The sequence below is a fragment of the Blennius ocellaris genome (genome assembly GCF_963422515.1).
Source record: "Blennius ocellaris genome assembly, chromosome: 21".
In the NCBI taxonomy this organism is placed as follows: Eukaryota; Metazoa; Chordata; class Actinopteri; order Blenniiformes; family Blenniidae; genus Blennius; species Blennius ocellaris.
The window spans coordinates 5,924,157-5,949,158 of NC_137670.1; the positions used below are offsets into that span (position 1 = coordinate 5,924,157).

The 25,002-nt window shown below is 49.2% G+C and overlaps 3 protein-coding genes across 4 annotated transcripts; 2 read left to right on the top strand and 1 right to left on the bottom strand.

The window, feature by feature from the left end:
* Positions 1 to 4,811: 4,811 nt before the first annotated feature.
* On the top strand, positions 4,812 to 9,734 carry a1cf (apobec1 complementation factor; the record flags this gene model as incomplete). 2 transcript variants are annotated; one of them, XM_080516634.1, is made up of 12 exons in its annotated part: positions 4,812 to 4,913; positions 5,009 to 5,143; positions 5,229 to 5,359; positions 5,514 to 5,752; positions 6,218 to 6,382; positions 6,475 to 6,572; positions 6,825 to 6,962; positions 7,106 to 7,253; positions 8,005 to 8,258; positions 8,378 to 8,514; positions 8,796 to 8,932; positions 9,580 to 9,734. In XM_080516634.1, 12 exons carry the CDS (start codon positions 4,812 to 4,814, stop codon positions 9,732 to 9,734), a joined length of 1,839 nt encoding a protein of 612 aa, XP_080372760.1. The 2 variants fall into 2 exon arrangements, with proteins under 2 accessions (XP_080372760.1, XP_080372761.1); XM_080516635.1 differs by having other exon boundaries at positions 8,029 to 8,258.
* A 2,338-nt stretch (positions 9,735 to 12,072) lies between these two features.
* On the top strand, positions 12,073 to 16,572 carry LOC308145542 (phytanoyl-CoA hydroxylase-interacting protein-like; the record flags this gene model as incomplete). Its single annotated transcript, XM_080517006.1, is given in 7 exon segments — positions 12,073 to 12,125; positions 14,611 to 14,758; positions 14,760 to 14,792; positions 14,938 to 15,112; positions 15,215 to 15,326; positions 15,408 to 15,570; positions 15,969 to 16,572. Coding segments are annotated over 7 exon segments (1,059 nt in total). The 3' UTR covers positions 16,344 to 16,572.
* Positions 16,573 to 17,291: 719 nt separating this feature from the next.
* LOC308145543 (uncharacterized protein) lies at positions 17,292 to 23,996 on the bottom strand (the record flags this gene model as incomplete). The annotated part of the gene is made up of 18 exons (XM_080517007.1): positions 17,292 to 17,423; positions 17,515 to 17,607; positions 17,689 to 17,856; positions 17,949 to 18,064; positions 18,187 to 18,271; positions 18,383 to 18,649; positions 18,741 to 18,885; positions 18,960 to 18,969; positions 19,095 to 19,194; positions 19,357 to 19,608; positions 19,823 to 19,998; positions 21,904 to 21,993; positions 22,449 to 22,520; positions 22,651 to 22,758; positions 23,256 to 23,330; positions 23,529 to 23,555; positions 23,626 to 23,825; positions 23,890 to 23,996. The coding sequence occupies 18 exons, from the start codon at positions 23,994 to 23,996 to the stop codon at positions 17,292 to 17,294; spliced, it is 2,223 nt and encodes a 740-aa protein (XP_080373133.1).
* Between the last annotated feature and the right edge of the window lie 1,006 nt (positions 23,997 to 25,002).

A 25,002-nucleotide genomic window follows, 5' to 3' on the forward strand; every position in this document is an offset into this window, starting at 1 on the left:
TCTATCATGTTACAACTCCACAGTTCTCTATAGTTTTCTACTATCCTGTCATTTCACAATTGTACTGCTCCACCATTCCATTATTCCATCGTTCTATCACTTTCTTCTATTATTCTATCGTGTTATTCAGTTCTTCTATGCAGTCCGGCCCGAGGGTTGATTTCGCTGTTAAAGCTGCCTGCTGTTCCTTGTTTGTCTTTTTTGGAGTGTCTTTGCCCGCGAGGAGGGACGTCGGTGAGGCAGCTGTCAACAGGTTCTGAGTTCCCTTGTTGTGAAGTGTCACTGCCAAATCATGAGGTGAAGCTTCAGTTCTGCAGGACAGGAACCCCCCGGATCATCAGAGTCGTTCAGTGGGGAGGCATCAGAAGTTTGTTTTTCACCACTAAACATTGTACTCAATGGTGTTATGTCCAAATAATGTTGCTTTTTTATCAGGAAAATTAAAAAAAATATACATTTCTCTCCATCAGACAAAATACATTTTCCTCTACAAATGTGGCTTTATTATGAATTCATTCATGTATTTAATATGAATTTGAATCTTAATCAATAAAAACTTGTTTCCTCGTTCAAAAAGAAAAACAAAAAACTCGCGTGTTTTCACCTTTGACCTCCAGATTCAATATCCAACACTCACACAGTCATTCGGTTCCCCCTGTTGGCCAGGCTGCGTCATTACATCCCACTGCAGCTCACGGCCACAGGTCCAAGTGTTTGTTTGTTTATATTCAATGTATCATTAAATGAACATTACCAACAGATGACATGTTTGACGTGTTGTTTGTTTGTTTGGTAAACAGGAAGCTCTTCTGTTGTGTTTCTCTGTTTCCAGTGGGAAGAAGCTCCATGTGACTTTTAAACCCTCATTAAACTACATCTCCCATGATGCATCGCTGGAGTTTTTCCAAAGAGTTTTCTCTTGGGTCAGAGCAAGCAATAGTTCTCACAGTTTGGAAGTGATTCACACAAAGTTAAACCGTAGTTGGTAAAATGGAATTTAAAAGATTTTCTCTGACATTATGGTAAAAAAAAAAAAAAAAATCCACAGAGTTCCGTTCATCTCAGCAGTGAACGTCAGGAAAGCGTGATATAAAACCTATGCATTACTTAGGCTCGGTTTATGTCAGATTTAGGTGAGGTTTAGTTTAGGTTCACATTAGGTTGTGGTCAGGTTTAGTTAAGGTTTAGGTTTGGTTTGGATTAGATTCACGTCAGGTTTAAGGTTTTGTTGAGTTTAGGTTTCGTTAGATGTGGTTAAGGTTAGTGAGTTATAGGATCAGATCAGATTTGGTTCACGTTGAATTTAGGTTTACTTGTGTTTCCTTGGGTTTAAATTTGGTTTGAGTTCAAATGTCTTTGGAGGTATGGGAATATTTTCTACTCAGTGTGTTTGTGTTAGTAGGTGAAGAGACCTTTGCAGTCCAGATAGTGACTGTTGGTCAAAGGCCTCCTGACAGTGTGTGTGTGTGTGTGTGTGTGTGTGTGTGTGTGTGTGTGTGTGTGTGTGTGTGTGTGTGTGTGTGTGTGTGTGTGTCCACAGATAGCGGCAGGTTAAACATTAACGTGGAGCTGCTCGTAAAGCTAACACCACTACAGGGAACCTTTGGAGTTTGATATGATGTGATCTCACACTCACACGCACGCACACACACACATTCACACACACACACACTGAGGATGACACGTGAACACACACTCGGCGGGTCCCCAGAATGACTTGGCTCTGATCGGAGGAGGTGATCTCTGAAATTGCTCAGGTGAGTTTTTCAGTTTGTTCTGAATCAAAGTTTGAAGCTTTTGCAAGAGAAAGAGAGAGAGAGAGAGAGAGAGAGAGAGAGAGAGAGAGAGAGAGAGAGGGAGTGTGTAAAGTGAGTCTCGCTCGGCCGAAAACAGGCCAACCGGCCTTAATGTTATAATGGAGAGACAGAGAGATAAACAGATAGACAGAGAGACAGAAACAGGTGAATGTCCGCAACGAAACCACCTGAAGCCACGTCAGCTTGTTTCATCGGAAACATATATTGTATTTTGTAACAAATACTGTATGATAAACAATACGTAATTATTCTATATCATTCATTTTACATTGAATATAAAATATTGTGCCCCCTTGTGTCATATATTTTGTGTTGCATTAGATACAAATCAGACTATCAGAGCTGCTGTCTCTCCATCCTGCTATCCTGCTAGTTGTTAGCATGAGCGTTGGCCAAAGTTTTCTTTTATATAGCATTAGTATTTTGTCTACGGTTGCTGTGATTAGCATTAGCATGCTTGAGGAACAGTGAGCATGCAGACGTCTCCATGTTCGGAGTTTATCTAAACTGGTTTGTCGCAGCTTCTTTTAGTTGTCATTAGTTCATAAATCTGTTTCTTTCGAGAACAGCTAGCATTTCAGGCTATCGAGCATCTTCCTCCCACTAACATCCAGATTAGAGCATCTTCCTTCCAGCAGTCTAAGTATAGAGCCCAACTAGAAAACATATCTTTCAGAATTCTGCTGTTTTGTTGCATGCTGTCACTTCTATATTAAAGATCACAACGTAGCAGAGAAATCTACCAAACCTACACCACCAGTCCTGTGATACCACTTTGTACCAGCAGATGGTGCAGTGAGCTATTCTTTCTTTTCTCCTGCTTTGAGTGAAGGAACAGAAGAAGATTTAGGCAGCATGAGGAACATTAACTCACTACTGCCACAAATTGCAGGGAATTGTTATGACTACATCTCTTAATATCACTGTGAATGTTACCAGTGTTGCCGTGGCGACGATTGCTGCTGTCATTTTTGTAGCTGTCAACGTGGCTCCTGCTCTTGTTATTCCCACGTTAACGATGCTGTTAGCATTGCCGCGGTTCTGCAAGTGCCTCTCCAGCTGCTGTTCTCACGGTGAGCAGCGAACAGTCTTTTGAAGTGACTGACGTGAAAACAGCAGCACAGACGCCGGTTTGCAGTTGGCAGCAGCTTCGGCATCGGCCACGTTTGTTTGCCGAACGCCCCTCTGATGGAGGATCTGATTGGCGGACTCAGCAGCGGGTTATTGAGTGCAGCTTTGTCAGTCTGACTCTTATGTGTCCATCAGAAATGGGGGGGGGTTTCTCTCTGCTGTCAGATATAAAACACAGTCGAGACAATGAAAGACAGTCGAGACCTCGCTTTCTTTTGACAACCTGTTTCACACACCGTTGCGCTGCGTTAAGCACAGTTCTGACCTCTGGTGTCACGTGTGTTGGTGAAGCGGGTGAAAAATTTGTAAATGTTTTAACATTTAACTCACGACATCCACTTTTCAAGTCACAAACTTCTGACTGCTTTCTCAGAGCTTTGGGCTGATTTAATAACTAGAGTCGACTGGTTCCTGAATGATTAAAGCCAGTGAGCTCCGACACGACTGACGGGTCGAGGTCATCACACGGACAGGAACCAACCAGTGGCTCAACACAGATAATTCAAGCACATTTTGCTGAGTCATGTAAATCACTCTGTTATTTTTAACCATTCCGACTGGGACTTTGACTGCAGTTGTTCAGTGAGTACATTTACTAGTATTAATCAGGTTTCGGTGCTCAGGTTTGGTTCTGGATCTGGTGGCCAGGTTTAGTTATGGATCAGCTTCTATTAGTCAGGTTGGGTTCCGTATCTGAGAGTGGTGGTCAGGTCTGGGTTTGGGATGGCTTTGGCCCGTCAGGTTTGAATTTAGATCAGCTTTCGGTTGTCAGGTTTGATTCTTGGTCAGGTTTTGGTAGCCAGGATTGGTTCTGACTCAGCTTTTTGTGCTCACTTTGGGCTGTGAATCGGGTTCTTGTGGTCAGGTTTGATTATGGATCAGGATTTGGTGATCAGGATTGGTTCTAAATCCGGTGTTGGTCATCTGGTTTGAATCTGGATTGGTTGTTGGTCATAAGTTTTAACTATGGAATAGGTTTTGTTGTTCAGATTTGTTTCAGGATCAGCATTATGTTGGTCAGATTTGGTTTTTGATTAGGTTTTGTTGTCGAGGGTGGTTTCTGGATCATGTTTTGGTGGTCAGGTTTGATTCTGGATCTTCAGGGGGAGAATCTTCCCAGCAAGCAGAGTTTTAGGTGGGTTGTTGACTCAGCAGCAGCCTGGTGTGTCGGTCAGGCAGACCTGCACAGACTCGGTCAATGATTAGCGAGCAGACCTTGACCTCCGGCTGCTGCCAGCCTCAGAGAAGCTAACACTATATCTCAGTACATATGATACCAGCAGCATCAACCACAGTGAGGGATAAATCCACTCCGGATGCCATAAAGAGAGTTTCAGGTATGAGCCAACATATTCCTCATGTTAGCAAACTAGCGGGGAGGCAACGTTTAACGTCAGTGAACAGAATGTTGAGAGCGGCGTCGAGGCAAAATAAGCTATTTAATGTTATTTTATTTTTACAGTTGTCTGTGAGAAAGTTCCATGTCACTCATCATAGCAATGCAGTAGATCGGACATCAGACAACAAAACCCCTTGTGGAAAGAAGATAAGAACTGTAGCAGCTAATAGATATGATGTTGAGTGCCGTGCCCGGCTCTCTGGATGTCTTCCTCCAGGCTCAGAGACACACAGACATCAAATAAGAAAGAGGACAAGCCATTCAAAGACCTGATAGACTAGAAAAGAAAAGAATGTCCAGAACTAGATAACATGAAACAGAAACACCTGAAACCAGGAGGAAATCAGACATGATGAATAAACATAAGGACACTGGGATTGCCCACTGACACACAAGGACTTGTTTGTCATTGCAGTGAGCACCCCTAATTTCCCTGATTTACATATCGCTGTCAATCACACCCAATGGAAACCAATCAGAAAGCAGGAGGGGACGGACTGGCGGGGACGCAGAAAGAAGTGGCGCTCCGGGCGCTAATGCAGCGGACTGGGTACCAACTGAGACAGGTGGGAGGATCTCCTTAGTATGTCTGTCTGTCTGTCTGTCTGTCTGTCTGTCTATCTGTCTGTCTGTTTGTTTGATTCTGGTGGTGCCTGTGCAGGAGAATGGGCAGCGGCGGTACGGTGGTCCCCCGCCTGGCTGGGATGGAGCTCCACCAGAGAGAGGCAGCGAGATCTTCGTGGGGAAACTTCCCAGAGACGTGTTCGAGGACGAGCTGGTTCCTCTGTGTGAGAAGGTGCAAGGAACAAAGACATTGTGACTGAGAGCAACTTCCAACAGAGGCTTGCTCACACCAGATCTCTCTCTACACCTACTTCCAGTTCGGGAAGATCTACGAAGTAAGGATGATGATGGACTTCAACGGGAACAACCGAGGCTATGCCTTCGTCACCTTCACCACAAAACAGGAGGCCAAGGCCGCCATGAAACAGCTCAACAACTACGAGATCAGGTCTTTTACTCTTTAAATCTATTCAGGAGACTTCATCAGCACAGATCTGGTCGCCCAGCAAAGGCCCTCAGCAACCACAAAGAGACAACCGAGATGCCATGACCTGTCGGCCACAGATTTACCTTTGGTCTCATTATGTTTTTACTCTCTGTAGGAACGGCCGCCTACTGGGAGTCTGTGCCAGTGTGGATAACTGTCGGCTGTTTGTCGGCGGCATTCCTAAAACCAAGAAGCGTGAAGAGATCCTGACTGAGATGAGGAAGGTGACTGAAGGGGTGGTGGATGTCATCGTGTACCCCAGCGCTGCCGACAAGTCCAAGAACCGGGGCTTTGCCTTCGTGGAGTACGACAGCCACCGAGCTGCTGCCATGGCTCGCCGCAAGCTGTTGCCAGGTAGACGCCAAGACCCAAGGGGCCACATTTTGTAACTTATGTAATTCCATATACCATACCCAGACTCCTCCAGCGCACATATCAAAGTATCTTATCGGACAAGAGCCTGACCAACACTTCTGAGTAGAAAGCCCTTTGCATTTCAAGAGGTGTCCTATAAATGTTCATGATTGATTGTTTAAAGTCAATCTGTAAATTGAACTTTTAGATTCTACTCTCTAACTTTGACCAAACCATAAATGTTACTTCTCAGAGAGATAAACACATGACACGCACACAAAACACAATAAAACATGTCAAAGTCTCCTTCTGCGGAGCCGAGCAGCTGCGTTATCGCCAACCAATCTCAGCACACATTGCTGGGTCCTGGGCCAATAAAACAAGAGCTCTGATTGGCTCAGTAAACTAAAAAACTCACCTGTCCTCCATCTCATGTCATGAAGACTCGCCTGTTATCTGTCCCAGGTCGTATACAGTTGTGGGGTCATCCTATTGCGGTGGACTGGGCGGAGCCTGAGGTGGAGGTGGATGAGGACACCATGGCAGCAGTTAAGATCCTGTACGTGAGAAACTTGATGCTGCAGACGACAGAAGAGACCATTGAGAATGAGTTCAGCAGCCTCAAACCGGGTGAGCCTTCATGTTCGGAAAGAGAGGGGATCAGTGAATGCTTAGCTTCAGTTCTCTATAGGTGTGATTCCCAAAACATTTCTGTACTGCAGGAGCAGTGGAGCGAGTGAAGAAGATCAGAGACTATGCCTTCGTCCACTTCACTCAGAGAGAAGACGCCATCAACGCCATGAATGCACTCAATGGAAAGGTGAGTTCACAACCACAGTCACTTAAACACACTGTCGATCTGCATACTATGTCCTTCTAGATTCTTCTGTCACAACGCATTCTGCAGCTTGAATTCACAGCAGTGGCGTGCTGTCCTCCATCTTTGTAGTCCTGTAGCTGTGTGCTTTTTCCCAGTCAGTCTTCTCAATATATTCCCATTGTTCCCAATATTGCTGGTATCAGGAGTTTCCCCAGTGTTCCCTCTGTAAAAAGTAACTCCTCATTGCTCCAGGTGGTAGACGGGTCTCCTATCGAAGTCACTCTGGCCAAACCCGTTGACAAAGACAGCTATGTTCGCTACACCCGAGGAACTGGGGGACGAGGGGGTTCCCTGCTCCAGACAGACTACACAGCCTACACTCTGGGACAAGTAAGACCTTGAGCACAACAACACTCCTACACTCTGGGACATGTAGGACCCTGAATGCACCACAGCGGTACTTGGGAACAGGTATTAAACAGTTGCACGATCATATCCCCTCGACAATAACCCGCCACTGTCACCTCCCACAGGTGTACGACCCCTCGGCAGCGTACCTGGGCGCACCTGTGTTTTATGCCCCGCAGGCCTACGCTGCCATACCGGGTCAGTTCCGCTTCCCAGCAGCCAAAGCGCACGTCGGAGGAGGCCGCGGTGTCATGAGGACGCCATCTGTCCGAGGTGAGGCTGCCACGACTTTACTGTGTCAAATGCAGAAAGCAGGTGAAGCCCCGCCCCCGAGTGACGAATCACAGCCGAGCAGCAGACAGTTATGCACTGATTCCTGGATACTATACTACTGCACATGCTCTCATGCACACACACACACACACACGGTGATACACACACCAAAGGAGGCAAGTTCATGTAGTAACGCCCTCTGTTCGGCTCCATCTATCTGTAGAATAGCTGTGAACAGCTCAGTGTGACATTGCAGCCTCTTGATATTTTCTCCACTATTAACTATTAAGTATCGAGAGTAAAGCACAAAGAAAAACAATTCTAAAAGTGTAAATAGTTTTAGAAAATATACATTTTGAAAGTTACCTTGACATGAAAATCTCAATGAGGTAAAAAAATAAAACAGACTAAACATAAAGAGTGTGTGAACTGTTGGTGGGAGATAAGTAGGGGGCAGAGCTTCATCACTAAACAGCACGTAGCCTCAGTTTGTTCACGAGGAATCAAACCAATCACAGAGTCCGAAATCCTGAAATCATCTTGTCCTTCAATCAACCCTTCAATCAAAGCTTATTTGTAAATCAGAACGCACGCAGGCTAGCACAATGATGAGCAGACACCTGAGGGCAGGACTTCTAAAGAAGCAGATGTGCTGTTGTCATGGTTATCACTGTTGACATGTGATTGGATGATTGTGTGACCCTGATTTGCGGTGATTTGATTGATTTCACACCTTTTCGGTCTCCTGTAGAAATTTACATGACTGTACCTGTAGGGGCTGCGGGGGTGCGGGGGCTGGGTGGGCGGGGCTACCTGGCCTACGCTGCGGGGGGTGGAGCAGTGGGTCGGGGCGGAAGCGGCGGAGGTGGTGGCGCCCACTACGGGCTGAAAGCAGACAAACAGGCAGAGGAGAAACTGTACGACCTGCTGCCCGGTATGGAGCTGACCCCCATGAATCCGGCCGCCATGAGCTTGAAGACGGCTGCCATCAAACCAGCGCCACAGGTGAGAGCACGCCACGGAGCGTCTGAAGCGGCATTATACATTTAGCTGGATACTTTACAGTACTTTACTTCGGGAGGCTTGCGGCCCCGATGTCTCTTGAAGTATATCTGGTGTGTCAGGTCCTGGAGGAGCTGTGCCAGAAGAATAACTGGGGTCAACCCGTCTATCAGCTGCATTCAGCCATCAGTCCGGACCAAAGACAACTTTTCCTCTACAAGATCACCATCCCAGCCCTGGCTACACAGTACCCCAATGTGTCAGTACTCACAATAGTGCTGCTAAAACTTCTGCTGCTGCTGCTGATATTATGGCTACTCCTGCTGGTGTCACTGTGACTGTGTCTGCTGCTAATGCTGCTGTGACTGTCCATGCTAATGCTGTTGCTCATGATGCTGGTGTTTCTGTTTCTCAGCTGCTGTTCGTTCATGACGGTGCGGGTGCTAATGCTACCACTAATGCTTTTTGTTTTTTCATTGCTAATTCTTGTGCTCATGCTCCTGCCGTTCCCAGCTGAGCTCATAAACTGTCTGTCTGCAGACATCCGTTCACACCCACCAAACTGTGCGCCGCCGTGGAGGAAGCAAAAGTGCACGCCGCCGAGCACACGCTGCAGACGCTGGGCCTGCAGACCGAGGGCGCCACCGAAGCCACCGTGGCCTCTGTGGCCTTCCCAGGTATGTGAAGGTCCGTACCCCGAGCCGGCTAATGCTTCACTGCACACCACAGTAACAGATCCCAGAGCAGCGCCGCAGGAAGAGGATGCTAACGTGTTGAATCTTCCCTGCTTCTGAAAAGGGACCCTGGAGCGAGACTGGTACTGGACTGGTTTTACAGCAGCTTTTGGATTATTTTTTGGGTCTTCTTTCAGATTTTGGTTTTGTTTTGGACGTGGTTTTGTACCTACCTTTAGATCTCGGCTTGTACTGATTCGGACCTGGGTTGGACTGCTCCGGGAGTCTTTTTTCACTCTGTTTTCGGACTGATGTTGGGCATAGTTTTGTATTTGTCTTGGAGAAAAGGTTTTGGACCTTGTTGGGACAAGATTTAGAAAACCAGACATCCTTCAGCCTCACTATGTTTCTGGACTTGGTGCAACCGGTTGACGGATCATCCAAACGTACCTTAATCGACAAGAGTCCATTAGTCCCAGGGTTGGGACTTAGCATTAGCACATGGCTGTGCTAATGCTAAGCTAGCCACAGAGCCATGTGTTTCCTGCTGCGCTGCATGCTAACACAGGTGTTCCTCACAGCAACACAATGAAATCAGCACGGACTCAGTCCTCCGAGTCTGTCTGACTGTGTGTTGTGTTTCCTTGCAGGCTACGCTCTGGCGAGCCCGGCGTCCTCTGCAGTGGCGTCTCAGCTGAAGCAGGCTGTGTCTCTGGGTCAGGACCTGACCGCCTACACCACCTACGAGGGCTACCCGGCCTTTGCGGTTGCAGCGCGCCATGCTGATGGATACGGCGTTTTCTAGAAGGCCAACTGACCGAGTGTACAGACGGCTTGAGCCCGGCTTCAGGGGGAAAACAGTGTTAACGCTTTGAGACGAGATGTAGAAGGACGGCCGGGACTCGTCGGCCCGCCCACCACACACCCACAAGCACCTCCTCCTCCTCCTCCTCCTCCTCCTTCTTCCCTGCTCTCAGTCTGACCATGACGCGGTTGTGATTGGCTGCAGGCTTGATTTTTGCTTTTCTTACTCTTCGTGTATGTTTACAAGTTTTATTGTGCCCTCAAACCGTTCAGACTTTTCAGCTTGGAGAAATACATATAAACACGGTCAAACTGGGATTCTCAGACTGGGAAAGTAGGACATAAACCATCTTTATCGCAGTTAAAGTGAAAACTGTTGGACGTTGTTAGCTCAATACCAATAAGAACTGCAGTATTTTCATTCCCCACAATGAAGAGTTTCCATACAACTTCTCTCTTCAGATTCACACGAACGGGAGATGTTGGTGTTCATGGAAACACTCTCGACTCCGAAGTGGGAATTTTCCAACTGATGATTAACCAAATTCCCAGCCCCATCCTGTATGGCTTGTTATTTCCTTGATAACTGGGATTTGTAGTTCTTTATGTTTCCATCATTTTAGTTTTGTATTATTATTATTTTTTCGATCCCTTTTAGTCTCCCAGAGAAGTTTCCGTGTTTGATTTCCTGATATAACTGACCGTCTGCTCGCTGGATGAGGAGTGCAGACGTCCTACACTTGGAGCAGAGACAGTATGACGCGGAGCAGAGACAGTATTAAAGTGCGTGAGGCACTTAGATCTTATTTTTGTACCCAGAGGAAGAAGAAGGGAAAAAAAAAAACTATACTAAAGCTGTTTTTCTTACTTTGTAGTCGTGATTGACAGAAACACAAGCATGAGAATCGGTACCGATGATGATGAGAGTGAGGAACACAGGGGATTGTGGGAAACCTGGAGGGTTTTTGTGTGGTTGGAGGAAACTGCTTTGACAAATTGTCACAAATTCATGATCCGTAATCTTCATCAAATAAAGACGCTAACATATGAATGAGCAGCTGCCTTAGTTTTGTTCTATATTTGAAGGTCTCATGTTCAACAACTCTTAACGACCTTCTTGTTTTAACATGAAATCTTTTGTAGAAAACTTTGTTCATGAAAATGGAAAAAAAACCTCTACTGTAACCAAAAATGTATTGCTTCCGAGGCCGAGCATTGTCTGAAGAATTCCTCTCATTTCTTTCATTTCTTGGACCAGAAGAAACCAGAATTTGAAGAATAAATACTCGCCAAGACCTTCTCGTTGGTAAAAAAAAACTTCGGACTTCAGCAGAGGTTTCGAACACGTGATTGGAGGTGGCCTCAGGTCGTCTCTGACAGGTTAGGCGGAGTCTCACGCTCACAGCTCCGCCTGCATCCATAGCTTGCTATGACACTGCATGACAACACGCCATAAGAGCGCACCACCCAGCAATGTGTACACCATCTCCTCCATCATAAGGCACACGGTTTTGTGTATTGCGTGTGTGTGTGTGTGTGTGTGTGTGTGTGTGTGTGTGTGTGTGTGTGTGTGTGTGTGTGTGTGTGAGAGAGAGTTTAATCTTCTTATGTAAGCACTCTTTTTTCCCTGTTCTCATGGAGCCTTTAATCCTCTTCATCCTCCATCATCATCAGCTGTTTCTCACTGTCCTTATGCGGCACACACACACACACACACACACACACACACACACACACACACACACGCTGATCAACCAGAACATTAAAACCACTGATTGTGTGAGTGTGTGTGTGCGGTCAAAACTACTGCCCCAATGCCCCAATACAGTGTTCACCACAAGGGGGCGCCAACAGCACTCCTGTAAGGATCAGAACTAGTGTGTGTGTGTGTGTGTGTGTGTGTGTGTGTGTGTGTGTGTGTGTGTGTGTGTGTGTGTGTGTGTGTGTGTGTGCGCGTGTGAAGGGGGGGTGGCCTGTATCAACAGCTGTATGATCAGGTGTTACAACATTACTTTGTTACAGTGGTAACAAATATTTTAATGATGAACACAAACAAACATTGATTGTTATGGCAACAAAGTAAAACTTAAAACACACACACACACACACACACACACACACACACACACACACACACACACACACACACACACACACCATCAGGGACACTCTCCAGTTCACCCGTGCACGCATCACGAGCTTCCACCCCCGAAACCGGGTGAGAGGCCGTGACGTCATCACCGAGCGGGGTCAGCTGTCACTCAGCCGCGGAGGCGGCGGCGGATGGTGGTGGCGGTGGTGCGTCCGGATCACAGCGGGACTCCCGGGCCGGAGGCAGCATGTCGGAATCCCGCAGCGGCGGAGGAGAGCCGGAGGAGGAGCGCGGAGGTCAGTGAGTGCAGCTTTGCGGGGAGGTTTTTTTTTGTTTTTTGTTTTTTTCGTTTGTTGTCCCGAGCGGCGGTTGTGTTTCTAATACTTTAAATTCTGTGAAACGTGACGTCTGTGTGCGTCATCTCAGAACTGCTGAATGCTGATTGGCTGAGTGGAACAGGCTGCATAAACTTTCTGGGTGTACAGACTTATACAAAGGTGCAAAATATTGGAGTAAAAAATATTATTTTAGGACTTTTCCTTCTCAATGCATAAAACCACTACTTTAAAACCTTTTTTTTTTGTTAACTTTTCATTTTAACGTTGAATTAAAGTATGTATGTCAGTGTTCATACTGCTTTATGACTGATTTTACTGACAGGTTTTAACTGTTCACATGACGAAAACAAGCTTTTATCACATCTTGTCTGTTTACAAATGTCACTTTTTCAAAAAAGAGGCTTTGGTGCACTGAGTGGCATGATTCCCAGTCTGTATTATAGTTTACATCATCCAGTTTTATCATCCATATTAGTAGTTTTATAGTTGATATTCTCCACTAATAGCCTCCGATTCCTCATACGTCCATACGAATGTTGGGGTCTCTCCATTGTGTTGACATTTATGGCATATTGTTCTCGACATGCATGTGTGTTTGGTTTCATAACTCAAACAACCAACAGCGCCACGACGTGGCCTGGCGTTCCATCGACATCGTTTTTAGCGTTTGGGCCGTTGCCGTATAAACGGAGATCTTTTTCAGGACGAGGTGCGGCCACTTGGAACGTTGTCATATAAATGAGGCCGACGGCCCCATTGTTCAAACAGAAAACTTTTTCTTTTCTTTTGGGTGTCTGTTTGGTCCGTTCTGAATCATTTTTGCCAGATTTTACTGACAGTTTTTAACCAACGATTTAGCTTCAAAGTCTTGTGGCTGGTGAGGTTGATTGGGATATCAAGGCTACCGGAGGCTGCACTGAAATGGAAAGTAGGTAAACAGTGTTCCCGCTCGCCATTCTCCTCCTCTTCATCCCCTCCCTCCTCCTCCTCGTCTCCTTTCTTGCAGTGAAAAGAGGCTCTTCCTTGGCTGGAGGTGATTATCCACCATGACGCTCAGATCCAAGAGAACCAAAGTGCGGCCAAAAGCCTCACAGACACACGTTGGCCCATGTCAACGTTCTTAGCTCAGTATTTGGTGGTGATTCTGATTTGGTTCAGTATTCGCTTGGCTTGGTTTGCTTTGGGTCAGTATTTTGTGTTTGTTGCTGGTTTTCTTCTGCTCCGTTACTCAGATTTCCACCTTCGGTCAAATCAAACACGCCCATCAGCTGTGAGGGCTTCGCTGTTTCCACGACAACAGGACCCAGCTGAGTGGCGTGTTGCCCTAGCTTGTCGGACCCCCTGAACGCCTCCCTTGTGTGTGTGTGTGTGTGTCCCTCTGATGTGACACCATCATCTGCTGCACGACTGCAACTTTATCACTCACTGCATGACTTCAGGGTCTTCATCATCTCTTGTATTCATTACTGTGTAGTTCTTTCATGTGAAGGAGTTCTGGCTTCGAATTTCGACTCACACAACTGAAGATGTTTGTTGCCGTCGTCCACCTGAGGATGCAGATGTCCACTTGAGGTGACTTGATGCTGGCTAGCCTGTGGCAGACTGTCTGTTGAGGAAGCATGGGACGAGCTCTCCTCAAGAGGCTCCTTGTTCAGAGCTCAGCTGACTGGAGCCTTTTTGTTCGAACACACGGAGGGAGGAGGTGAATACGGGGGGAAAGTCGGGGACAGTTGTCCAAAACCACCGAGACGGGACCCCGAGGACTCCTCATGGGATTTTTGTTTCATCATGGATTCCCCTGAAAACCAACTCATTGGTGACATAAGATTCAGCTTCAGCCAGGCAGGAAAATTGACCGTGTCGACTCTCGCAAAGATTTCAGTCAGATAGCGTGTTCTCTTAACTGAAGCTCAGGCCTGGTTCTTCTCGTGGAAACTTCGAAGCTTCAGCGTGGATCAGCAGCTGTTCTCCTAACTCACAGCCGAGTGCTCCACGACCATGAGGTCTGAGGTCTGAGTCGGCATGAGAGTCGGGGTCAAAGCACAGTGACTTCTGGTGGGTTAATCCTTCATCGTAATCTTGCTCTGAGAGATGAACCGCTGTAATTCGTCATCTGCAGCTCACTGACCCACATTCAGCAAGAACTAGAGAGCCACATCTGCCTCCTGTACCTGCAGTGCCTGCACCTGAAGCCACTTCCTGCTGACGAAGCCCCACCTCATCCCATGAAAGCCTAATATATACCTCAAGGTAGTATGAACTCAGCTCGCCCCGCAGAGCCCTCCGCATCATCTGACCACACCTCCAACGGTTTCCGGACTCTAGACTAAAGAATTAGGCCCGCTCTTTGCCAAAGTCTGCCTCTAAAACAATGAAATTGGCTGATCGCATCTTTCATTGCATAAAGTAGTAAGTCTTGCTCGTGACTCTGCTGGTTGCTTTCGCAGTGGTTCTGCGGTTCGGCGGCACGGCGGGGGTCGGCGAGAGGCGATCCGGGCTCGAACAGCCGCAACATCACCTGCGACTCTTCAGGATCAGCATGAGGAGCAGGGCCGTGAAGGCATCACGCATTTCTTCATCGACCTGAACAAGAAGAGAAAACCAGGGCAGCAACAAGTTCAAGCACAAGGTCAAACCACCGGGTTCTCTTCATTAAACTCTCCTTTCTTTTATTTTCCATGTTTGGTGTCTTGTTTGTTTTTGAGTTGACCTGACCTGATGCTGTGTTGTAGATGTTTGGCCTGAAGGTGGCGCCCTCTCGCCCTGTGTTGCAGGATGTTCCCACTAAGCTGGTGGCGAAGGCGGTTCCTCTGCCAATGACGGTCCGGGGTCACTGGTTCCTGAGTCCCCGGACAGAGTACACCGTGTCGGTGCAGACGGCAGCGAAAAAACCGGACGGAGAATACGACGTTTCTCAGTGGAGCGAGATCGTCCAGTTCTGCACTGCGGGTGGGACTTACACGCCGTTTTCATTGTGTGTGTGTGTGTGTGTGGGGGGGGGGGGGGTATGCAAAGAGGAGTACTGAGAAGTAACCGGTGTGTGGTTTGTAGATTACTCGCTGCTCCACCTGAACCAGCTCCTGCAGAAAGCCCAGCTCGTGTCCGGCCGCATGCTTCCATTCAGCGTCTTCTACAGGAACCAGCAGGAGGTGCTCTTGGACAGGTACAAAAAGCCTTGCTTTCCCTCCTCCTCCTCCTCCTCCTCCTCCTCCTCCTTTAACTCTGCTTGATGCTGTGGTTGCAGAGAAGCCCCACGGCGCCAACTGGTGCCGGCGGTGAAGGACGACAGCGGCAGCCACGGCTCGCCCATCAGCGGGAAACTGAGAGGGATTTTCTTCAGCTGCAACACAGAGTTCAACACGGGCGCGCCGCCGCAGGACTCCCCGTATGGGCCGCACCGCTTCCAGGTACCTGAACGCACCACGACTCTGTGTGACATCACTGTAGTCTCAAACAGTGTGTCTGTTACACAGCACCGGTGACTCAAGCGCAACTTTTTTTGAAAACGGCTTCCAATCCAACTTGGTCTATACAAGTTTCCATGTCGTCGCACGTTGTTCACGTATTGTAAAAACAACGATCAATAGCACCCACTAGTGGCTCGACGTGAAAACTACTTAGTTTTCTGAATTTCTGTCTGTTTCCGTGGAGACGTAATTTTCAAAACGTTGCGAATAAACGCCAAAGATTTCTGAAACGACAACGCAAAAAAAATTCTGGGTTTTTCACTTGAAGCATTGTCGCGGGCTGGTCGCCCCCTGCTGGTACGGACTGACCCCCCCTCGTGTCGGTGTGTTTTCTGCAGATCCGCGCGGACCTCCTCTTCAACCGCCACACCAACGTCTACTTCGGAGACTTCTACTGCATGTACACGTCGTACCACTACGTCATCCTGGTGCTGGCGCCCGCCGAATCCGGGGGCGACGCCTTCTGCCGGGGCCGCCTGCCGCTCCTGGACCGCTCCGACAACGGCTTCCTGACGTGTCGGGCGGAGGCCGACGGCTCGCTGTCGTTCCGCCACGCCCAGGACGTCATCCTGGAGGTGATCTACACCGAGCCGGTGGACCTGGCGCTGGGTGGCGTGACACGCGTCAGCGGCCACCGGCTCACGAGTCAGTCCACCGCCAACGCCAAGAAGGACCCCAGCTGCAAGGTGTGCAATATCAGCGCGGGCCGCTAGCCCCGCCCACCTCCACCATTAAACCAGCTACCGAGAGTTAACACGCTGGACTACTAACTACCCGCAGCTCTCCGTGGTGCAGATCGCCAACGCCGTCCTCAGAGGGGCCCGGCTCACGGCGCCCTCTGGTGGTCGGAGGGACGCGTCCAGGATGGCTTGGAACTCAGGAGCTCGATGTTTAACTTGAAAAGTGATTAATTTGGTAACTTTAACTACAGAGCTCCTCTAATGTCAACTAACCGGCTGCAAGTATAAGCTCTTCCTGCTTAGTCAGCATGGACCGAACCATCAGCGGGCAGGGGACGGGGGTCTTTTATCTCAGACACCTTGTAAACAGAATTGTATAATTATTAGTATGACAAGCTTAGATAACTTTCTTGTATCACCTGTTTTCATTATTTTCTTGTGGAAAAAGTTTTTGTTGGTTATGCACTGGAAGAATGAAAGTCGCCCCTTTTCTCTCAGAGAAACAAAGTTTAACCCATTTACTAGAAGACTGACTGGATTTAGGATGAAGGTTCTCAGTTTGTTTTTAATTTTTGGGAGGTTTTGTTGTTCTCACATGTACAAATTAAACTTTTCAAAAGTCGAAACTCGAATGCATTTTTTTGATGATAGAATTTATTCAACCTCTCCTCTGCCAGAGACAAACAGGAGACAGAGCGAGTACTTTCACCTCATTTATTTATTCATTTTTAAAAAACAAATGTTTCACACACTTAAAACAATCGGACGTGTCGGTTTTCTGCCCGCCGTTCCTCAAGTCGTCCATCTGGAGGCTCTGAAGGAGTTTCATTCTAAAAAAAAAGATGCTTCTCGACCTGAAAATGTTTGTGAGCCGATGAGCGTCGACGTTCCTCCCAGCGCCGTCTCGACCCAACCTTGAAATGTTTCTGCAGCAGAACGACACTGAAGAAACGCGTCGGACCCGCAGAGCGGCTGGACTCGTCAAGTCCTCGGGATGTTGGACGCCGCCGGCGTCCCGTGAACTCTGACCCGGTACAAACACGTGTAGTCCGGATGGCCCCAGTTGGACAAAACCTGAACCTCCACGATCTGGAACGTCTTGTCGGTGTCCTCCTGAGGAACCAACACACACTGTTAAACACAGACCCCCCCCTCCCCCCCAACCCACGTGCGTCTCCACTTCCTGTCATGTGACTTCACTCACTGTGACGGCGAACGTCTGCAGAGCTTCTCCGTCCTGGTCGTAGGTGTACGTCCCCAGCAGCGTCCCCGTCTCCTCGGCTTCGTGGTCCAGACCCTGAAAGCACAACGCGAGGATCAAAACGGGACGCGGACGGGAGCGTCTGGGCTGCCGCCGCCACTCGGGTCGGGCTCTTACGGAGAGGCTGAAGTCTCGCGGGGCGCTGAGCAGCTGCCGGCTGGGAGCCAGCGCCCGGGGGATGTGCTCCAGGCTGACGGCGGTGGGCCGGATCCTCATCGACAGCCGGATCACCAGGAAGCCCGACGAGCCCCTGAAGGCCCAGCAGTTCCCGGGATGGACGTCGGGCTGAAAGACGGGAGCCAGAGAGTCGTCACGACGAGATGAGAGAAACCGACGGGATGTCGAGACGAAACTGGGAAGACGTCGGGTTCACCGACCTGGATCACGGCCCGAGGAGACTGAGAGAAGTACCAGAGGGGAACTCCGAACAGGCTGAGCAGGGCGGCCTTCGTCTCGTACGTCTCGGAGCAGCGAGTGCTCACGACGCTGCCCCCTGCAGGACCAACGCACACAGGAACAACTGATGAGTGGCTCACAGACGTGAAGGAGATGCTCAGATCCGACATGATGGTTCTTCAAACAAAGTGGGACCGACGCCGCTCTTCGGTTCCTGACCTCCGGACTCCAGAGCGTAGTCGGCCATGCCGGTCCGGTCCTGAGAGAACAGCCGCAGAGCGTCCGTCACCATCTCGCCGACGTCCTGCAAGAGAACCGGCGAGTCTGTGAGCAGACGGGGCGAGCTCAGACAAAGCGTCGCCACGGTAACCAAACAAACGCTGCAGCTTCAAGAAGCTCGGGCTCCCGAACCCACTGGCTCCGCCTCCCTCACCTCGGCCGTCACGCCGCCCGCCGCGGAGCCTCCGGCCGAGTCGTCACTGCGCCGCTGCTCCAGCTGCAGGCTGACGTTGTGCAGGACGCTGCGCTGCACCGAGGATAGCGCCTCCTGCAGGTCGGCCTTGCTCACGCAGTGCCGCGACAGCCACTGCAGGAGCGACTCCGAGAGCACGGCGCCTCCCGCAGCTCCGGACGCCAGCGCCCGGAGCTCCTCCCGGACATGAACGGCGACCTGTCCTGAAATCTGGTCAGAGGTGGATCACCAGGTGGTTAATGGGGGGGGGGTCGCTCGGAGCGCACCTCATAAGCGTCTGAGGAATCGAACGTGGTCTCACCTCCTGGTGCACCGTGGCGAGCTGTCGGCAGCCGTCCCCATACCCCGACAGACTGTCCACGTCTCGCCGCACGTCCTGCAGAGCCGCCTCCAGCCGAGCGACCTCGGTCACCAGCGCGTCGTTTGACTGACGGTCCACCCCGACACTGGAGGAGGGAATCGAACCGTGAGCCTTCGACTTGTGAGCCAAGCTGCTCTTGTGGAGGAGGATGAAAGTTACCCGACGGCTGCTGGGAGTGCGGGGGTGGACGCGGACACAGGTGTGGCAACTTCCTGTTTTGACAGTACCTGCTGTGGAACCCACACACACACATTTAACCACCTGATTGTTAGCGTTTAGCACGTTTAGCTTCACCTCTCACCTGAGTGTTAGCGGTTACCACCTTTAGCTGCAGCTCTAGCTGATCCAGCCGTGAGGCGTGAGCATGCTGCTGCATCAGGTCCATCTGTCGCACCTGCACATGTGAAGAGTCAGTGACATCACAGCTTCACGCCTCCAATCAGGTCGCAGCGCGAGCGCTCGGCTGGCGCAGTGCAACAGTGTTCATTGGATGAAAAAGAAAAGAAAAAAAAGTGGAGAAAGCGTTGCCATTTTTCGAAAAGTATCGTCAGCTCACCTGCTCCCTCTGCTGGCGGTCCTCGTCCAGCTGCCTCCGGATCTCCGACAGCTGCTGGTCCAGGAGCTGGTCAAGCCACGCCCCCTCGCCATCCCGCTGCTGCTGCAGGGCGGCGTACAGACGCAGCACCTCGTCGTGTCTCCGCTCCGCTCGCCGCCCTCCGGCCTCCACGCGCTCCCACAGCGCGGCCAGACGGCGTTCTACGTGAAAGAGACGCGCCCACTCTACCGAGGCCGCCGCCGCCACCACTACCTGTGAAGCATGAAGAGCAGGTCTGGATCACAACTCTACATCGCCCCTTTGTGGACGTGAGGAGATCTGCTGATATACAATTTCATTTTAATTTCTGGGAATATCCTCTTAACAGACTTCAGAATATTGTCATTGTTTGATGCAAGAACATAAAATGAAAATCAGCCTTTTTTTATTTGAAGTGTGTGTGTGTGTGTGTGTGTGTGTGTGAGACCTCCTCTCCTCCGTCCGTCTCTGCAGCTGTTAGAAGGAGCTGCTCCTCCTGTGGCAGTGCGGCGCTCTCTCCTGATTGGCTCTCGGAGGGCTCCAGGTGTTCAACTTCAGGAGGCGCCGTCATCCAATCAGAGACGAGAACCGGCTGCAGACTGGGTGGACCGAACCAACTGAGACCTATTGTGGGGAGGGGTTGAAATGTTACAGCCCGTCTGTCTCTGTTGTCCTCACTGTTAATATTGAACTAAACTCCTGTTTACTGGAGGAGCCGACTTGTCCGTGGTGTCCGTCGCTTTAAAAACGGATTCATTATAAAACCTCAGTTTGAAAATTTGATTTAATGTGCTGCTAAATTTGCATCAACCCGACAAAGTGTGCAAAATGTCAACTGAATCTTTTCTAAATCAAATCCTCTAAAAGCGGCTTGTTGACAGGAACGTTGATCACAATGTTTTCACGTAAAAAAACTCAAACCTTTCGGAGGTTTAACAGTGGAAATGCACCACAGACATTATTTCCTCCAGCGTGTCACGACTTCCAGTCCACATCCTCCCGGGACTTTGTAGTTTTATAGCTGACAGTCACTGAAATAACAATCCAACGTGCTCGTCTGTCCACTAGAAGATCCCCGAACTCCCATTGTCAATGTTTACAGTATTACTTTCGGCACATCACATTGCGCAGAACATCGTTTTCAAAACGCCGTGTAAACGCAACACCTTTGGGAATGTTGTGTAAAACTAAAACTGAGGCAAAGTCTCACTGAGGAGAAGCAGCAGCAGGAGCAGCAGGAGTCCCAGAGCAGATCTGCAGCGAGAAAACAAGCAGGTTTCATCACAATAAATAGAAAGTCTGAATCAAACATTTACAAAAAAGGTTTAACAAGAATTCAACCAAAGATCAAGTATAAAATAACAAAAACTGAAAGTGTTAAAGTAAGTAGTTAGATTGTAGGTTAAATATTTAATAAACCAAAAGGCTTTTTTTATAAATCGTTAAAAGTTTTCAGTTTTATAAAGAAAACAAAAGATAAATCTAACTGGGGTTACTAGGGGAGATAAACTCTAACGTTTAAGAAAAACCAAATGACTTTTTTTTAATATGGCTTAAAAAAATAAGTATTTTCATTAAAAAATAAATGTAATTTCTAACTTTTTCAAACCAAAAAACGACTAATATTAATCTACTGAACCGTCAGTTTAGGGTTTTTTTCATGATCAAACTCCAGTTTGTCTGTTGAATATGTTGCAGGCTTCCTCAAGTAACACGATTCGTTTACCCACAATGCAGCGGGGCAAACTAGTCGTTAAGGATGAGAGCGTTAGGGGAGAATGCTCGTTTCATCAACTCACCGAGTCGGTTTGCTGCAGGACCACCGTCTGAACACGTCAGCAAGCACCCCACCTACACACACACACACACACACACACACACACACACACACACACACACACACACGTGAAGGTAAACGTGAGGCGACGTCAGAGTACAGGAAGTGAAACCTTTCTACAGCATGCAGCTCAGAGCTCCACGGGGAAGGAATCCTTCACCAACACACAGAGTCAAAGAGGAGCAGCACACGACAGCCTGGAAAACCTCGACCAGAGTGGGAATGAAAGGAGGAGCGAAGAAACTCAGGTTCGGCGGGGAAATCGAACACGGCGGAGGGCGACCTGCAGAGCGTCCGCTGCTCCACGCGGCTCTGAGCGCCTCCCTGATCAGAGGCCAGAGGAACGTGGCGGCGGTGCGAGCCAGCAGAGACAGAGTCCGGGCTGAGGAGGAGGAGGAGGAGGAGGAGGAGGAAGAAGAGTCAACACACACACGAGAGGTTTTCGGTCCAGCTGGCGGCCCTCGGGAATCGAACAAGCAACTCCTACCGAGTTACCGCGTGAAGATAATGCAATGATTCATCATGAAATACTGTTAGCTGTGTGATCGGCCACCAGGGGGCAGCAGCCTATAACGTGATACACCTGCATCTCGACACTGCTGCAGTCATTCCGACCGCCACCAGCAGGGGGCAGCTAATCTGCCATCCTGGTGAAACCAGATGTGTTCAGGCTGTAATGGAAGAGACTGAACCTGTGAACTCTGCAGAGCTCCGCACAGAGGAGGAGGAGGAGGAAGAGGAGGCCTTTAACCCCGACCGCTGCACCTCCTGACAGTCGTCACCTGTTGGCGTTCACACGCAGCGGAACATTGAGGGGAAGAAACGTTCACATGATGCAAAGTCATGAAGCAACTTGTGTGTGTGTGTGTGAAAGAGTATACAGGGATCGGTGCAGATCGGTGTTTTCTCACTAAATCATGTTTCACTCGGTTGTCAGAAGTACTTCACATTCCTCTGAAGCTAAAGCTAAAGCTAGCATCGTGGCTAGCCGCTTCAGCTTCCAGTTTGTTAAGCAAAAATCATGGAAAGTGTTGATTTTTGAGTTGAGGCGCTGCAGCCGGAACAGAGCTTCACTCTAGGAATGTTCCAAAGAGTTTATCAAAGTACTTGAATAAAATTTGTTTTTCCTTTCATGACTGTAGGATCCATTTATCATCAGCTTTTTATTTGAACAGAAGAGCCAAACGCCGGTTCTGCACGTTTACACATGAACACATATTGTACAAGACACACTTACACAGGGATCCGGTGGGCTTCGTCTCGGCCGGCGCCTCCTTCAGGCTCATGACTCCTGGAGGAGCGGCTCGAGCTGCGGGAGGAAGAGTGAGAGGGGGAGTGAGAGAGGAGCGAGCAGGAGGCGCAGAGATTTGCATTTCGCCATGGCAACAGCCAAAGCGAGAGGCAGGAGCTCAACGGGACACCTGAAACCTCCGCCCCACCTGCTCGCCTGTCCTCCTGCGTGACCTTTGACCCCACGAGCACCTGCCAGACGCGTAGCAGCAGCTGCACGAAGCGAGCTGTGGCTCCGCCCACAACCTGCAGAACATCTGGGAGGAGAGAAGAGGAGGAGGAGATTGCGAAATGGTTTTTCACTCAACATTTTGGAGGTGAAAATGCAATTATTGAACTCAAAGTGAAAACTAAACTGACGAAAAGGAGAAAACTTGGCATTGTCATTTCTCATTTAAAAAAAAGGTACAGTACTAAGATGTTTGACATAACGGGAAAAACATTTCACGTCATTCAACAATTAAAAAAATATATACAGATGCAAAAAAAAAATTATTGAAACTGAAATATTTCATTTAATTTCAAATAATTTCAACAGTGAAAAATATCAAATGGTAATATATTTAATCAAGAGATTCAAAATGAAATAAATCAAATGTAAAACTAATTTAAAAGAACAATGTCTCACTCTCTCTCCTCCTCTTCCTCCTCCCTCCTCCTCCTCTGTATATCGTCGACGCCTCCGACTCTCGGTGCTCCGTCTGCACCGAGGAGGAGACGCAGGGTGAGACGCAGGAGGACGACGGCGCCTCACAGTTGGTGCAGTAAAGTCTGCCGAGCGGCGATTTGGCTGCAGCGCCGCTCTCCTCCACCGGGGCGGCGCTGCTCTCTGCAACACAACCGGACAGACTGAGACCAGCGGAGGACGATTTTCATCACAATGTAAATAACGCGAAAAAAACTTCACAATATAAAGGATTTTTCTTTTCTTTCTTTTTTTTTAATTATATTTTCACGTCTTGTGTTTTTTCCGATTTGAGTCATCAGCCGGTCCAACAGGAGGAGGAGATACGAGGAGGACACTGACCTTTAAAGTCGGAGTCGTGGTCCAGACCTGAGGAGAAAAACAAGTGTCAGGGTCGTCTGGGAGGAGGTGGAAGGGGAGCAGCAGGGGGGAGTCATACCCCAGAGTGTGTCGACCAGTGTGGACTCCTGTAAGGTGGACTCCTCCAGCAGGGAGGAGATGAGGGAGGCGTCCGACGCCACGCTGTGGAGGCTGCTGTTGAGGACCGACGGGTCGGCCGACTTCAGGGGGGTCCGAGGGAGGAGCAGCGACTCGGAGCAGGAGGCGGAAAGCTGCCGGGGGCCACGAGACCTCAGGGACCTGGAGGAAGAGGAGGTGAGGAGGAGGAGGAGCGTGGTGGGGATAGAAGGGGGAGGTGATGGACCTGCTGCTGCTCCTCCAACTCGCTCCTCCTGCGCTGAAGGAGGCACTGCTGTGTGGCAGGCTGTGGTCCAGGAGGCTGTCGTCCAGCCGCAGGCTCCGTCTGGACATGACTCCCGTCTGCGCCTCCTCCTCCTCCTCCTGCTGGTCCTCCTTCTCCCAGTCCCACAGAAGAGAGGAGTAACTCGAGCTAAAAGATTTAATCAGAAATACAGAACACAGCGAGTCAATGTCCACTTTTAGTTCTAGGACAACAAATTTAACTTGTTGTGACCCCGGGTGACCGCGGTGACCTCGGTGACCTCAGGTGACCCCGGGCCGACAGACAAGAATTACTGACATCACTTTATAGTAATTAATCCTAAACATGTGAGGATACACACAGGTCAGTCCAGCCCCAACTCTGCAAGTCCTCATCTCCGTCACTCATAACAAAGGAGCGCCGCCACACACACTTTCATCCTTCACACACACACAGAAACACACACACAGACAGAGAAACACACACACACACACATACAGAAACCTTCAGCGAACTGTGCAGTTTCAGTTCAAGTTCACCTTTAACCTGCTCAGACTTCCTGGTTGAAGCTGGTCAGGCTGAGGCTCCGCCCACTCAAACCAGCTGTTTCATCATCACACACACTCATGCAAACACGTACCTTGGACTTGAACCGAAGGTGTGCAGGAGCTGGCAGATCCTCACCTGCAGATCACCTGAGGGTCTCTTCCTCCTCCTCCTCCTCCTCCGGTGTGTTCACTCTGAACAGCGGCTAAGCCTCTGGATTACCCAGCAGCCCTCACTGGCAGCCAATTATAGGCTGCAGAGATCAGGGTTCACCTGCAGGGGGCGCCACCAATCCGAGATGAAAATCCAGCGCTGACTGACTTGGCGAAGACGAGCTGCTGGGAGTTCAATGAGAGCATGGGAAGGATGAAGAGGTGAGATTTAAGTCACTGTGAACATCCCAGGTTGGTGATCCAAGTTCTTGACAAACTGCTTGACCCGATCGAATTTTCACACGACCTCCGGGGGTTTCCAGAGGACGACGAGTAACAGAAACGATCCAGCGATCAGCAGTTCTCTGGGACAAAAAGAGGCCACGGGCTGGGTTGG